Genomic DNA, 17365 nt, shown 5'->3' on the forward strand with positions numbered 1-17365 from the left:
GTACCATCCTTGCATCCCTGAGATTAATCCCACTTGGTCATGGTGTATGATCTTCTTGATGTATTTTTGAATTTGGTTTGCTAATATTTTGTTGAGTATTTTTGCATCTATGTTCATCAGGGTGTTTGTCTTTTTTGGTGGGGTCTTTGCCTGGTTTTGGTATTAGGGTGATGCTGAATTCATAGAACTAGTTTGGGAGTATTCCCTCCTCTTCTATTTTTTGGAAAACTTTAAGGAGAATGGCTATTATGTCTTCTCTGTATGTCTGATAAAATTCCATGGTAAATCCATCTGGCCTGGGGTTTTGTTGTTGGATAGATTTTTGATTACCGATTCAATTTCGTTGCTGGTAATTGGTCTGTTTAGATTTTGTGTTTCTTCCTTGGTCAGTCTTGGAAGGTTGCATTTTTCTAGGAAGTTGTCCATTTCTTCTAGGTTTTTCAGCTTTTTAGCATGTAGGTTTTCATAGTTTTCTCTAATAATTCTTTGTATTTCTGTGGGGTCTGTTGTGATTTTTACTTCCTCATTTCTGATTCTGTTGATGTGTGTAGATACTCTTTTTCTTTTTATAAGTCTGGCTAGGGGCTTATCTATTTTATTTATTTTCTCAAAGAACCAGCTCTTGGTTTCACTGATTTTTTTCTATTATTTTATTCTTGTCAATTTTATTTATTTTTTCTGTCATCTTTATTATGTCCTTCCTTCTGCTGACTTTAGGCCTCATTTGTTCTTCTTTTTCCAATTTTGATAATTGTGTCTTTAGACTATTCCTTTGGGATTGTTCTTCCTTCTTTAAATATGCCTAGATTGCTATATATTTTCCTCTTAAAACTGCTTTCCTTGCATCCCACAGAAGTTGGGGTTTTGTGTTGTTGTTGTCATTTGTTTCCATATGTTGCTTGATCTCTATTTTGAGTTGGTTGTTGATCCATTGATTATTTAGGAGCATGTTGTTAAGCCCCGTGTGTTTGTGAACCTTTTTGCTTTCTTTGTACGATTTATTTCTAGTTTTATACCTTTGTGGTCTGAGAAATTGGTTGGTAGAGTTTCAATCTTTCTAAATTTATTGAGGTTGTTTTTGTGGCCTAGTTCTATTTGGAGAATGTTCCATGTGCACTTGAGAAGAATGTGTATCCTGCTACTTTTGGGTGTAGAGTTCTATAGATGTCTATTAGGTCCATCTGTTCTAGTGTGTTGTTCAGTGCCTCTGTCCTTACTTATTTTCTTTCTGGTGTATCTGTCCTTTGGGGTGAGTGGTGTGTTGAAGTCTCCTAAAATGAATGCATTACATTCTATTTACTCCTTTAATTCTGTTAGTATTTGTTTCACATATGTTGCTGTTCCTGTATTGGGTGCATGTATATTTATAATGGTTATATCCTCTTGTTGGACTGAGCCCTTTATCATTATTTAATGTCGTTCTTTATCTCTTGTTACTTTCTTTGTTTTGAAGTCTATTTTGTCTGATACTAGTACTGCAACACCTGCTTTTTTCTCTTTGTTGTTTTCATGAAATATCTTTTTCCATCCCTTGACTTTTAATCTGTGCATGTCTTTGGGTTTGAGGTGAGTCTCTTGTAAGCAGATGGGTCTTGTTTTTTTATCCATTGTATTACTCTGTGTCTTTTGATTGGTGCATCCAGTCCATTTACATTTAGGGCGATTATTGAAAGACATGTACTTATTGCCATTGCAGGCTTTAGATTTGTGGTTACCAAAGGTTCAAGGTTAGCTTCTTTATTATCTTATTGTCTAACTTGACTCGCTTATTGAGCTATTATAAACACAGTCTGATGATTCTTTATTTCTCTCCCTTCTCATTCCTCCTCCTCCATTCTTTATATGTTAGGTGTTTTATTTTGTGCTCTTTTATGTTTCCTTTGAGTGCTTTTGCGGGTAGTTGGTTTTATTTTTTTGCTTTTAGTTAGTATTTGGTTGGTCTGCTTTCTTTGCTCTGAATTTATTTTCTCTGGTGACATCTATTTAGCCTTAGGAGTGTTTCCATCTAGAGCAGTCTCTCTAGAATGCCCTGTAGAGGTGGTTTGTGTGAGACAAATTCTCTCAACTTTTGCTTGTCTGGGAATTGTTTAATCCCTCCATATTTAAATGATAATCGTGCTGGATACAGTATCCTTGGTTCAAGGCCCTTCTGTTTCATTGCATTAAATATATCATGCCATTCTCTTTGGCCTATAAGGTTTCTGTTGGAAAGTCTGATGATAGCCTGATGTGTTTTCCTTTATAGGTGACCTTTTTTGTCTCTCTGGCCTCTGTCCTTGTCCTTGATGTTTGCTGTTTTAATTATTATGTGTTTTGGTGTTGTCCTCCTTGGGTCCCTTCTGTTGGGAGTTCAGTGTGCTTCTGTGGTCTGAGCGACTATCCCCCCCCCCCCCAAATTTTGGGAATTTTTCAGCAATTATTTCTTCAAAGACACTTTCTATCCCTTTTTCTCTCTCTTCTTTTTCTGGTACTCCTATAATGCAGATATTCTTCTGTTTGGATTGGTCACACAGTTCTCTTAATATTGTTTCATTCCTAGAGATCCTTTTATCTCTCTTTGCATTAGCTTCTCTGCGTTCGTGTTCTCTGATTTCTATTCCATTAACAGCCTCTTGCATCTCATCCAGTCTGCTTTTAAGTCCTTCCAGGGATTGTTTTATTTCTGTATTCTCCCTCCCAACTTTATCTGTTAGTTCTTGCATTTTTCTGTGCAGCTCCATCAGCATAGTTATGACCTTTATTTTGAATTCTTTTTTAGGACGATTGGTTAAATCTTTCTCCCCAGGTTCCCTCTCAGGGGATGTCTGGGTTATTCTGGTCTGTATCAAATTCTTCTACTTTTTCATGGCGATTGAACTAGTCGTGGGCAGTTGGTGCATGTGTCAGCTGGGAGAACAAAGTCCCTTCCCCCTTGTTTGTTGCCTTCGTCTCCTGCAAGAACGGCAACCCCTAGCAGCTTGTGTTGGGCAGCTGTGCACCCACAGGGCCTCTTTGTCTGGCCCGGGCATCTGTGGGGGAGGCTCCACACTTCTGCTGTGGGCATGGCTAGTCTCAGGCTGATGCCCTGCTATGGCGGGGCCACGCTGGAGGGGGAATGGGCAGGAGGCTGTTTATCGCCATGAGGGGCCTCAGAGCTGCACTGCTGCCCAGGGGGTTAGGACTCCTAGAGTTCCCTGGGATTCCCAGCTGCTGGGGTAAGTGTGCTGGGATGCTTCCATCCAGTTGTGAGGCTCCTGTCTCTTTAAGACTTTCAAAAAGCACTCACTTTTCTTTTGTCCCAGCGGCACCAACTGCAGGGGCCCACTTGCAGGTTTTACTGTCCCGTTTCCCTAGTATCCTGCACACCACGCACTGTGTGTCTGCACTCCCAGTGTGGATGACTAGGGCTGGGTGTTTAGCAGTCCTGGGCTCCCACTCCCTCCCCACTCCGATTCCTCTCCTTGAGCTGGGGTCGGGGGTGCACTTGGGTCCAGCCAAGCCGCGGCTTGTATCTTACCCCCTTCGCGAGGCGCTGGGTTCTCGCAGGCGTAGATGTAGCCTGGCTGATGTACTGTATCTTCTGGTCTCTCTTTTAGGAATAGTTGTATTTGTTGTATTTTCAAAAATATATATGGTTATGGGAGGAGATTTCTGCTGCCCTACTCACACTGCCATCTTGAGCTTCATCTCAACGCTGACATTTTTTTAAAAATGCATTCACAGAATGTTCTTCAGTTTAGGTTTGGCAGTTTCCTTGGGATTGGATTCAGGTTCTGCATTCCCAGCTGGATACTCATGAGTGATCCTGTGACGTTCCCAGAGTAGCTCATTGGAGGCACCAATGTCTATCTGCTCCTCACTCCCATTTTAATCCACACAGTACAGGCAGTGTCCTATTTCTTCATACAGTATAGTTTCTTATTTTCCCTCTTGCAACTAATAAGCAATTTGTGGGAAAACAGCTTCTGTTTTTTACTTTTTTTTAATTAAAATGATTTTTGAGAAAAAAAACTGACTTGTAAACCTGGAGATAGCCACATTTTAGTGTATGTTGCTACAATCTCCCTTATATGCTATAATAGTGATAATGACAAAGATTATACCTTAAATACTGTTTGGTAAATTACTTTATTCATTTAGCAGTATGTTGTGAACATTTCCCCATGTGTCATTGAGTTTTCTTCTGTGACATTTAGTGGCTGCATGGTGTTACACTGTGTATAATGTTAGCCTCACACTTCAAGTACAGGAACCTCTTGGTTGTCCACGTTATGTGGTTGCCATTCTTTTAGGCACTTTGTTTTCTCTGTAGCTTAAGGGAGATACTGCTGTGCAATTGCATCACCTGGAATCTTAGCTCCGACCCTGGATCCTGAGGTCTGTTTTGCTCCTGTCAAAACTGACTGACTCTGCTGTTTTTCTGTTCCACTGTTCCAGACTACCAGACTGAATTCCTTTCTCTGACCATTCTTGGGCCTACAGCACACTTCTGCCACATACATACATCTATTTCTGATCCATGTTGGATTGTTTTCATGCTTTAATTGCTTATACTATACAGTGTGTTGAGTTTTTTTTTATTTCAAAAATACAGTATTATGAATTAAATGGACTTTTATGGGCTAGTCTACTAAGTAGCGCATCTGGCCAGAATGCACACACAACCCACCAAAAACAAAACCACACAAAATAAAACAGAAACGTTTGGAGCACAGTTTATCTTTGTGCTTGGAACTTCTTCCTGTTATCTGAATTTCTAGCTAACCTATATTTCTGTTTTGGGCCAGGTCACAAAGGAGATCTCAGAGCTCTTGTGTATCAGATTCACTTGGCAAATTATCTTCAGTGAACCTTCTATGTTGGAGATGGAGCATAACCTTTAAAGACATTTTATAGATTTTTTTTCCTCCTTTAATATTTGGTCATTTAAAAGTCTTGAGTCTACAGATATTTGTTTTCGGCCACTTAGGTGCATGGCAATATAAACTGTAGATGTGATCCAGTTTATAAATGGATCATCCCATCACTTCTACAGTTAAGTCTAAAACGCAACAAAGTAATATATCTGAAGGACTTGGGCATGGAGTTTCTATTGACGTAAGGTAAAACAGTTTTAATCCAAGTAAACTCTTTAAAGTAGCCTTATTATTTTTAAACTTTTTTTACACTTTGAGAAATAATGTCTGCTGTTTTATAGGTACTAAGGTACATTTTAAGCAGGCCAGTGTCTTTTCATTGCTCTTAACTTATGCACTCTACTTCAGGTAGGGTAGTAAGGTGGAAGTATGGCAAGTCCAACAGCATTCTGCTCTCCTCCTTGCTTTAAAATTAAGATCCTACTTTACTTTCTTCTGAAAATTATCTTTCTCACACATCTTGAGTATGTACCTAAGATACCAAGAAATATAATAAATGTCTGGAAAATTCAGAAGATGTTGAACTTTAATAATTTGGTAAGTGATTTAGTGAACAGTCTTTCTGGGGAAGTTTTTAGTTCTTTTGACATGAAACTTCTAAATGTGTGAATTAATTTAGACATTATCGGGGTTTTTTTCTTTTGCAACCTGGGTGAAGCCTGTCACTGTGGTTGGCTCACAGTGATTGAGGTCTCTCCAGAGCTTCTTTTTTTTCATTACAGTTTCAGAGTGTGTTCCTACCCATGTGAATTGTTTGAAAAATGCTTGCTATCCTTTGATTAAGAATTAAGTGTAGCTTAAAGTATATTTAATCACTTATTCTATACTACTAAGGGTAAGTGGAGTAATTTCAAGTTGTGTGCTTTTGAATAAGTTCATAAAGTAATTTATAACATTTGTGTTTAATCTACACTTAGAAATTAGTTTACATGAGTTGTGTCTCACTTAAGGACCCTCTCATTATTGAAATCCATTGATTTAGCATTGCAGACTATTTGTGGATTTCTCCTTGTCCTGAGAGATTGAGTTATTTTTGGTTAACATGTTTACACATTTAGAACTTTTCTAAGAAATATGTAATTTTTTAAGTGAAAAAAATTTACATTTAGTAAATTTCTTTTTCAGTGTACATATCTTAAAATATGCTTTCAAAATGCTTCATTTAGAGGAATAGTTTACTATTTCCTCTAATCCATTCATTTATATTGTAATTTTCACAAGCTTCTGGAATTTAGGAGTAGAAGGGCTTTTAGAGTTCTGCCTCCTCCTCTCCTTTTGTTTCTCTTCTTAAATCCGCATCACTGATAGATGGACTTTGAGCCTACTTAAATATTAGCAAAGTTCTTTGCCCAAGGCCTTAACAGCTGGCTGGTAGTGCCTAAGCTAGGATTTGAATCGAGGGCTTTCTGACTTCAAACTTTGTGTTCTTTCCTTATGCTATACCATTCGAGATACAGTGAGTTTTTTCTATGTGATTTCATTTAATTTTTACACAGACTGTTAGGTACATTTTATTATCTCTTACTTATAACTGAAGAAACCAAAGTTCAGAGATTAAATAACTTACACAGCATAACACACCTGGTTAAAGTCCTAGAATTAGTATTCCGTATCTCATATTTTTCCCACTGAACTGCTTTCTCTGTCCCTTGGTGAGAGGACGGCATGGGGATTGGCAGGGCTGTTCACAGATTAGTGTAAATTCTGATGATCTTTTTCTTTTAAATATCATCTGAGATTGGCACTTCCACTGCATGAGGGATTCTGAATTAGAAACTGGTTGATGGTAGGATGGAGGTGATTTAAGTTGAGAGGATAGAATGTGACTGCGGGAGGTTTCGTTCAGCTACTCTCTGGGAGAGGGTCCTGGAGAGCAGAGACTGGAGAAGCACCTTTACTTTACTTTCAGATGTGTGCCCTTGTTCATGGTGTTTTTACTTTTCCTTTTTTCCTACCTTTCAATTTGTCTTCATCATTTCCTCCTGTAGAAATCACCTGACTCTTGAAGCTGAATCACAGTGTATACCAGGTGGTAGCATTCTCTGATTCTCTTATACCTTGCTCTTTCCTCCTCAAGCCATACTATCAACTTGCAGAGTAGGAACAATCTTTTAGGTTCTCTTTCCCTCCTTCCCTCATTTTGTCTCCTCCCTCCTCCCCAAACCCTTTCCCCAGCACCCTAATTCTGTTCTGTTTTTTTTTCTGTCTTTTCTTTCATTGTTCATTCCTCTTTACTGTCTTCTATTTTTCTGTCCATTTGTACTTTTTTCCCCTCCCTTCCAGCAGCCTGTCCCTTTTGTGTAGTTTGGGTAAGTTACCTATCCTCTCATTTCTTAAAAATGAGGATGTAATGTTACTACTTCAAATGGAAGTTTTAATGATGGAGTAAATTTTAATGGGAAAGTACCAGAGCAGGGCCTGCTAGATAATAAGCAGTCCTAAATGTTAGCTGTTGTTATTGTTGTCCTGTTTCATGTATTCCAGTGAATAGGATTTTCTACAAAGGAAGTAGTTTCTTTTTTACATTGAAGTAGAGTATTTTTAAAGTAGTTATAAATAGTGGTTAATTTTAAACTTTTCAACACATTGACAATAATTTGATCATTTAATCTTAACCATGCTAATTATCTTAACAGTCCTGGTTAAGACAATTATTTCTAGATTCATAGACACTGAGAAGAGACTGGTAGTTGCCACTAGAGGAAGAGTGTGGGAGGATAGGTTAAATAGGTGAAGGTGATAAAGAGGCACAAAACCTCAATTATAATATAAATTAGTCACAGGAATGAAAGTATAGCATAGAGAATATAGTCAATAGTTCTGTAACATCTTTTTCACAGATAGTAACTTCACCAGTTGGGTTGAGCATCTAATAATGTAAATAATTGTTGAATCACTATGTTGTATACTTGAAACCAATATACTATTGCATATCAACTATATGTCAATAAAAATTTTTAAAAAAATTTTAAGATAATTATTTCTATTCCTAACTTGCATTTACTACAAAATTAAACAGAAATCAGGATAGGTTTTTCTACTATGAGAGAAGTTTGTTTTTCATGTATTACATTCTTTTTGTAAGTATTGATAAGCAATCTTATGTTGGTTTCAAATATACAGCACAGTGGTTCAACAGTTACCCGTATTATTAAATCCTCACCTCCTCTACTGCGGTCGCTGTCTCACTATATAGTTAAGATGTTACAGACATGTATTATGTTCTTAATTGTTTGCTATGTGGACTAATTTTGTGGTAAATGCATTCTTTGTTTAAAAATGTCTTTTGCCTTCTCTTGAATGAGAATTTAGTTAGGTGTGAATTCTGGATTGATAGTAATTTTCTTTTAGCACTTTGAAGATATTTCACTTTCTTCTGTGTCTGTTCCATTTAATTTTGTTCCTATTTAAGTAAAGTGCCTTATCCTTCTTGCTTTTTAAATAAGTATTTTCCAGTTTAAAATGATGTATATAGAATATGGCTTTTTATTTACTTACCCTGCTTAAGGCTCATGATTCCTGAATATGAAGATATAGGTATTTCACTTGTTCTGGAAACCTCTCAGCCTTTATTGCTTTAAATTTTAAACTGCTTACCTTATCTTTTCTTCTAGAACTCATCTTATGTTGTGTTAGATCTTGTTTTATTTTTCATTTAATGTCTTGTGTTTTCCATACTATTAATTCTTTGTATAGAATCTTTGCATAATTTCATTTCTCTATTTCTACTTAACTAATTCTCTCTTTAGTTGTGTTTAGTTTGATGCTTAATTCTCCAGTTCTTGTATATTTCTTAAAAAATTTTTTTTAAATTTTGTTCTCATAAATGTTTGTCTTTTCCATAATGTCTTGTGTTTTCAGTTTCTTCTTTTAAGGCTGTTGGTTTTAATCTTTGCTGTTTTATAACCTGTATTTGATCATTTTTTTCATCTAAAATTCTTGGAAGAAAATCCTAATAATTGTTGTGTTTCCTGGTTTTACTTGTCATGGGTTATTTGCTTATAGAGTTGGTAAGTTTTTATTCTCAGCTTGCCACTCGTGCTTTATTTATGGGAATCCCACATTGCCTGGGTTGAAGGAATGTCTCCCTCTCCCCAAATTCTTGTTCCCTCCATCTGCCTTGGGTTCCAGAAGTCTCACTGGCTTGTGGATGCAGTTTATGTGAATTTCTTGTCTTGAAGGTCTTGAAGGTTGTGTTGGTAGTATAAATTCAAGTTCTTTATCTGTGCTGGAGCATGCCTAGGATTACAAATTTTCATTTTGTAGACACATTTGTGGATGCCCTCCTCCAGCCTCAGTGTTTAGCCCAGACCAAGACAGACAAGTTCCCCTATTTCCTGTACCAATATACCTTTTTTTTTTTTTTTTTTAAACAGAGCATCTTATTACTGATGAGGTTGACTATTAATCTCTCTGACTTTATTCTAGGCAAAGGTGGGGGTGGGGTGGGGAGGAATGTGTGTGTGTATCAGTTCCATTCTGATCTCTTGGTTGCCTTTTCTTTTCTACCCAATTGGTATCAAAATTCAAGCTCCCATTTCTAAATTTATTTTGTAGTCCAAAGATTTTTACGTTGTTTTGTCAGCCATTTGCTGAAAATAGTAATCCTCACTATATTCTTTTAAATATGTATAATACTCTTTGTATTGATTATTTTTTCTTCTTATACTTACTTTTTTTATTGAAGTATAGTTGACATATGTTAGTTTCAGGTGTAGAGTATAGTGATTTGACAGTTTTTTACATTGCAAAATGCTCACCATAAGTGCAATTGCCCTTTGTCATTGTACAAAGTTATTACAGTATTATTGGCTATATTCCCTATCCTGTACTTCCATCCCTATGACTTGCTTATATTGTAATTAGAAGTTTGTACCTCTTTATCCCCTTTTCTTATTTAACCCATCTCCCCCACCGCCCTTCTCTTATGATAGTCATCAGTTCTCCATGTTTATGATTGTATTCCTGTTTTGTTTTATTTTTTTTTAGATTCCACATGTAAGTGAAATCATAGGGTATTTATCTTTCTCTGCAGTGATACATGAGCTATTTAAATCTTTGTGTCTTCCATGAGTGTCATATAAAATGTTTCTTTAATATTTACTTTAAAATAAATTTTAAAGGAAGGCAGACTCTGTAATTTTTAAATACTGAATTGCAATTACGGCATTCTAATTTTACCCTGTTACATTTTTTTTCTCATGAAACTCCTTAGAATATTATAACAAAAGTTTTCAGTTTCTGTTGTTGAACCTGTTGCTTCTGTTTTCCTGTTTCTATCTTAAAATTGTCCATTTGAATGTTTGCATGTGGTTATATACAAAGCATCAGAGTTGCTTCTGTTTTTCACTGTTGTAAATACTGCTTGATTGAAGAGCTTTATCTATACAGTTTTTTCTTTTGCTCCAGAGTTTTGATAAAACTGATTTCCAGGACTGAGATTTTAAGCTAATACCAGTTTTGTATTATCTGAATATTTCCAAAGAAATTGCACTAATTAATTGCATTTCACTACCGTTTTCCTTAGACTTGCTTAACTCTTCTGGAGTAAGTTTTGTAAAACTGTTAAATGTCTTTTGCATAATGTTTCTAATGATGGTAGCATAAACTATTTTAGGAAAGAATATGTAATTGGTATTGTGAATTGAAATTAGTTAGTGATAATTGGTCACTTTAATGCTTTGTTCATTTATTTTAAAAGCATTGGTTTCTTGGTAGGAATACCATTGAGATCAAGGTTAGGTAGTTAAAAAGGAGGCTGAATGATTGTGCCTGCAGTTGAGTAATCCAGTTCTGTGACCTCAAGCAAGGAACTAAATTTACACGTTTCAGATTTCCTATTTGGGGATTATATTTCTTAGAAAGGAGCAATATGCCTGTTTTAGAATTTAAACTCCAAAAGACAGTCAGACTAACTGTCTTTAGAAGTTTTACAAGAGAATGAGTAGGAAATAATGAATTAAGAAAAGCACTTGTAATGTTGGTGGTCATTATGAATGATTGTGCCATTAATTCATAGCGCTAGGAAAAGTAAGTAATATTAATGCATGTATTTGTCTTGCTTAATTTGAACTCCTTGTGCAAAGCACAGGAAAGATCTTGAGGCGTACACTGAAAAAGTAAACCTTTGTCTCTGTCTTTAAGTACTTAAAGTGTTTTCATGGTATCCTATGAGGCTTTGTTGTATTTGACAGTACTAAATTCTACCGACATGCAGTACATTTGTAAACCGTTATGAATTAGATTTTCTTTAAGATATGTTTTGCTCTGCTTTTTTTCTTAATACAAAATAGGTTTTAATATGACTTTAATTTTCATGGAATATTTAAATAGCATTTTAATTAAAAGCAGGCAGAGAAAACTTGATTATTTACTGTTATAGTTTACAGATGTGTTAGTTTATTCCTGTTTTGGACTACCTATTTTTCAACAGATGAGAGTAATAAAATTTATATATTTGATATATAAAGTAGATTAAGGATACATTTAACAATTTAATTTAAAAAAATTTTAACACTAGGGGGCACTCTTGATATATGAATCACATCTAAATCTCTATGCTTAGAGTGTGAAATGAAATTATTTGAAAACATTCATTGCAAACTAAGTATTGCCTTCAGAGAGGATTTGATTTATCAAACTCATTTTGTATAGCAGTGTAAATAGAAGTTGATCCTTAATAATGAAGCTTATAAAATGAGATACTGTGGATGGGAGGAAATTAAAGTATTTCTGTGCTCTGTTCATTTTCACACTGATTCTCTAAATGGGTTCTACATGGTTTTTTAAACCCATTATTTCTCATTGAAAGAATTCTAGCACAATGTTTTGTTCTTAGCAGGTATTCAGGATGCATCTGAAGAAATGAAGATAAGTTGAAGATGTGACTATTAGGCTGCTACCATAACTAGTGATTCTTAAGCACATGGAAACCAGGAGCCTCTAGGAAACAGATTTTAGGCATCCTCATTAATGTGTTTGCAATTAGGATTTTGGTGGTGCCTCTCAGTGTGAATTGTACTAGAGATGTGTTTCTAAGGTTTTTGTCTTTAATTAGAAGACTCCATTGAACTTGAATTTTGTGTGGATTAAGTAGAGAGTAGGTAAAATCTGTATGGTAACCTTTAGCATGCGTCAGCACTGTGTCTGGTGCTGTGCATATATTAATTTGTTTCTCCTCACAACTCTGTGAAATAGGTACTTAACTGTTATGTCTTATGGATGAGGACATTGAGTACAGAAAAGCTAAGTTTGCTGGGCTCAAACTTAGTCTTGTTCTAGAGTCTACTTTTAAATCACTATCCTATATTGCTTCTTTAGAGAGGAAACTAATTGAGAGAATTACTGATATTTTGAACTCAGTTTTTAAAGTCAGTGTAGCTTTAAGTATCTCATTTATGGATACATCATTATTCTTATGAAAAACATAATTGAAATTTAAAGTTGAAAAGGGGCCTTAAAATCTGTTTTCTCTGTCATTTTACAAAAGGGGTAGAAATTCTGTCCTAGATATGTGAAGTTACCAACAGTGCTGTATGGTAAGCTATTTGTGAAAAGGGATTAGAACATCAAGTAAATATTCTGACATCCAGTAAAGTCAAAAGAAATAGGATTTTGTATAAAGAATATTTGAGTAGGTTTAGATGGCCTGAATTTTATTCTTGGCTCCTCATTTAATAGCCTGTGTCCTCAAAGGCTCTGTTTCTTTGTGTTCTAATACTGTCTTCCATAATCAAGTCTTACTGGTAGTTGAGAAGATCAGTGAGATAATGGATTGAAGATAATAAACTTTAAAATCCTATACAAATTAATATATTATATATTGTGGTATATTTATGACATGTTCCATAATGTTTTATTTTAAGTTATTTGTGATATCTTTGTAAACTAGATCCATAAGCAGTGGCAAATTCATTCAGTATTTTTAGAGATGTCATTTAGGTCTCCAGAAATTAATTTTGTTGTGGCATGTGTATTTTGCCACTTTTTTTTACACTTTTTATTACTTAAAACTAAAAAATTTTTAATTTTTCTCACAATAAGTGGAAAATTATGCTTTTGCTTTGCTTATGAAGAACATAATGATATGTATTGAACATTGTCCATTTGGTGTTTCTGAGCATTTGAGAAAAGCTTATAGGATTGTCTTCAAACTGGATTTAGTGACTTAAATAAAAAATAGAGTTGAGTGAAGTAAAGTATTTTATTTCTTGGCTTGTGATAGGCATGGATTTGTTTTCTTAAATTCCAATAAGACATACATTAAAATTTTGCTGTTTATTTTTTACAGGATTAACAATGTATTTGTGGCCTTGGACATGAAGCAGTTAGCCTTCTGTTACTGCTAACAGTGTCAGGGACTGATGTGGGAAGCATGGACCTAATGAACGGGCAGGCAAGCAATGTTAGTATTGCTGCTACTGCTTCTGAGGTAAGACATTAAAGAAGTTGAGTTGTAAAGTTTCTTACCTGGCATTCTGATTTTTCAGGCATTAGGGTTGATGATCACAGATTTAAATTAGAACTAGGTTTCTAAAAAAAAACGTTCACATGTTCACTGTTTATCTTAGGAACAGTTAATCCTTATCCTCTTAGGATACTTGACACATAATGATTACTTAAAACCCTTACTTAGGTTTAGTTTTAAAGGATATTTAACATTTCTTTTTTAGGGTTTTTTTATAATTACATGAACCTTGAGGGCAATAAGAAAGATTCTTTCATTTGTAATCATAGTTTTAAGCACTGTCTAGACCTCTTGATTCCAAGCCTGTTGAAGGAGATCAAAGAGACCTTAGGCTAGAGTGTTGGAAGGGCCACTCTGGTGATACCGCTTAGAGTGTTCAAGATGAGATGGAGACTGAACTAGATGCGCACCTCTCTAGTTAATGTACTGTGATTTTATTTCTACCTCACCTTTTTCCTTTTTTGCTTTGTCTCTAAGTTTAGGGTACTTGGCTGCTTTCCTTGATAACTTTAGCATCTAGCTCCTGTAGTTCTCCTTTATTTTTCTCTTATTATTTAAGATGAGAATAATGTTTATGACCCTTATAACACCTTGGCTTCAAAGTCCCTTAAAAACTTCAATTCCATTTTGCCCCAGCCAATTACTTAGGCCTTGCTATCATTGAAAATACTCGAAGTCCTTGGTTTCCATGATTTTTCTTTTGCAGATGATTTCTGTATATTTATCTCTAGCTCTGGCTTCCTTCATAAATGTTATTAAGCATTTCTGATAGACTAGACATTCTAGTTACTAATATCAACAAAATCAGGTTACGTATTACTATTCTGCTGCACAACCTGTGAAGACAATAGTCTAGCTGCTTCTTCTGACTTCTCTTAATAGCATCGCCATTTCCCATCTAAGTTTACATCTTTACATTTGTCACTGATTTGTTTCCCCTTGTCCACCACAACCATTTCTCATCAAAGCAGAGTCCACTGGCAAGACAGAAGCCACAGTGTTCTGTAATGTGATCATGTGGGTCACCCCATCGCCTTTGCCATGTCCTGTTGGTTAGAAACAGGTCACAGGTCCTGCCCATGCTTTGGTGGAGAGGATTACCCCAGGCCCTGACTACCAAGAGGCAGAGCTCCTTGGAGCCATCCTAGAGTCTGCCCATCTCACGTCATCTCCAGGATCCAGTCCTTTTCTCCTTATTTCTACGAATACCATCTTAGTTTGGTAATTTATTGTCTAGATTATTGAAGCAGCCTTTTAGTTTGATCTTGGCATTTCTGTTTTCTGCTGTTTTTGATCCTTCTGTCTAAATTCAGTTTTAATATTCTTAAAATACAGCTGTTAAACTTTACTGTATTCCTGTGATGGTTCCTCATTGCCTATATTAAATACAACGATGTGCACTCAAAACTTTCCCTTGGTGGCCCTACATTTTCTTGCTAATGCATTTAACTGCCACTAATTCTCTACTTCACATTTACATTCTGATGAAAGAATACTTCATCTTGTTGATATTTGTTCCCTTCTGCTACATCTTTTTGTACCTGGACTTTCTCTTCTACTTCCAGTGTGCCCCACCCTCTCACTGCACAAAATGACATTTTGTCTATCTTTCAAAACCTATTTCAAATGCTATACTTCTAGGCAAGTCTTTTCTTGATCCCTTAAACAGGACAGGAGCTTTCTATTTTAAAACTATCACTTAAAAAAAAAACTATCACTTTAAAACTATCATTTAATTTTTTTCCACAGCTTTTCTTCCTCCTTGAGATAGGGATTTTATATTTGTATGTTTGAATTATGTATATTTTCAGTTGATATATTTACAGCCATATTTCTTGAATACATGTGTATATTTTTTACTATATGTCCTGAAACATTCGGTCTAGTGTTTATAGGAAACACTACACAGTTATTTGTTGAATAAAATAGGTCATTTCACTTGCATAAAAAGGCCTGTTGACTTTCCTAAAAGTAAATGAATTACATCAGGCCTCGGAGTCATGTAATTTAGTTTATGAGAAATAAAGGGGGAAAGTCTGCTTTTTCAACTGTCTACTGCAGTGGCAAGAAAATAAAATTAAAAACACATACTTTCCACTTTCTCTTAAAATATAAATCTATTAACATACCACAGTGCAAATTTCTCAAAAATGTGATACATTTATGAATGAATAAAATGGATCTGGGTGATTGAATTCGCCTGCTTCAGTATCTTTTTACTTAACCTGTACTTGAAGCTTCTGATAGCAATAGAGTTGCAGTGAACTTTTTTCCAGACCTTTAGAAGTATCATTACATATTTAGTCTTGTCTTGAATAAAGAATTGCTACTATTCTCTTAGAAATTATGCTTAAGTACCACTTAGCTTCTTATCATTAACTTATTTATTGGTTTGGGGGGAAGTAGAAGCACATGTAATTTTTTAAGCCTCTACTAATGGCTTATAGAAAAGGAAAGTGATTACTTGTTTTGATGAGCATTAAAATTGCATATGATTTGCTAACTTGTGTCGAATGAGTTAAAAACTTGGAGAAAATTACAAAGTTCTGTTTAAAGTTAATGGTTTTACTTAATAGAATATATTTACTTACTTGGGAAGTTAATAGATTTGTGTATATTGCCTAACTGGTTTCTGAATGAACACACTTAACATTAGTTTTTATATTTTATAGAAATAATTATTAATTTTATTAATTAAAGCAATTATTGATACTATTTTCTGGGACAAAAAGTAATATTGTTGACATACTGTAAGCTAGTCATAGAAATTAAACACATGAAATAAAATACCATATATAAAGTCCATTTACGGGACTTTGGATTTCTGCTCATACATGTCGAGAGCTTGGAATTCATCACTCTTGCCCTCATAACATGAAGAAAACAAAATCAGTAACTCTTCTTAGCTCTGTCAGAGAATTAATGTCACAGAACAAACTGATAGTGATGCTTTGAAAACTGGAAAGAGGGGCAAACAGAGAATCACAGTTTACCAAGAGCAGACAACATTGGAGCGAGTCAAGGGCAGGAAAATGTAAACCATGGTTAGTAAAATGCTGGGGGCTGTGTGTGGATTCCTTGAGAATTACAAACTCCTGTGGCCCAGTCTTAGCACCCCTCCCTCCCTCACATACACACTTTCATGAGTTTTCCTCCAGGAGCCCCACCAGATTCTCATAGTAAAGACCAGAGAAATATCCCCTGCTGCTGTAAAGTAACCAGTTTTGAAATATAATTAGGAGAAATATAATCATTTTGAAATAGGCCTAGCTCATCCTGTTCACTACCTGACCTCAAAGGAAACGGCTTTACCAGGCCTGATCTACTTGGAGAAGAGAAGTACCCCACTCCAGGCCTCTCTGTCCTTCCTGTCTCACTTTCTTAGTGAGTGAGTGGGGGTGCCCTTGAGACGGTCACAACCCAAGGGCACCAGCTAAACTAACCAACCTGGTTGAAGGGCTGTAGAATGCTTCTCCTCCCGCCATGCCTTCGCCACATCGTCAGGGCTCAGATTGCAGCTGAAAGAATGCAAGGCACAGACTGTCTCAGTTCCAGGGATGACCAGAGACAAAAACAAGGACAGGAGGGGAAAGTGAAGACTTGCACACAACAGTAATAAACGCAGCAGCAGCGAGCAGTGAACAGTGATTCCGACCTAGGTAAACGCAGATCCTTCCGTAACACTGTTGGCCTACTGACCTCTGCCCATTACCCGGTATACCATGTCAGCTGTCAGCAAGCAAGACCTGCTAAGAGGTGGAAAAAACATAGTCTGGGGAGCTAAACCAAGCAACAGAACAGACTCAGGTGTGGCAGAGATTTTGGAATTGTCAGACTGGGAATTAAAATAACCATGGTTAATAATGCTAAGGGCGCTAATGAGAAAAGTGCACAACACGCGAGAACCAGATAACATAAGCACGGATGTTAAAGCTCTGAGAACCAAAAGGAAATGCTAGAAATAAAAAAGCTGTGACAAAACGAAGAACAACTTGGAACGGCT

General features: G+C 35.8%; 1 protein-coding gene across 4 annotated transcripts in view; it reads left to right on the forward strand.

The window, feature by feature from the left end:
* The window catches only part of RALGPS2 (Ral GEF with PH domain and SH3 binding motif 2), a 338606-nt gene that overhangs the window by 180115 nt on the left and 141126 nt on the right, over positions 1 to 17365 (forward strand). For all 4 annotated transcript variants that reach the window (XM_073216813.1, XM_073216812.1, XM_073216814.1 and 1 more), the window contains one exon: positions 13186 to 13326. In XM_073216813.1, the coding sequence (XP_073072914.1) occupies positions 13270 to 13326 (57 nt within the window). In that variant the 5' untranslated portion in view covers positions 13186 to 13269. The remainder of the gene's footprint in view (positions 1 to 13185; positions 13327 to 17365) is intronic.

The sequence above is a fragment of the Manis javanica genome, chromosome 11 (assembly GCF_040802235.1).
Source record: "Manis javanica isolate MJ-LG chromosome 11, MJ_LKY, whole genome shotgun sequence".
Classification (NCBI taxonomy): Eukaryota; Metazoa; Chordata; class Mammalia; order Pholidota; family Manidae; genus Manis; species Manis javanica.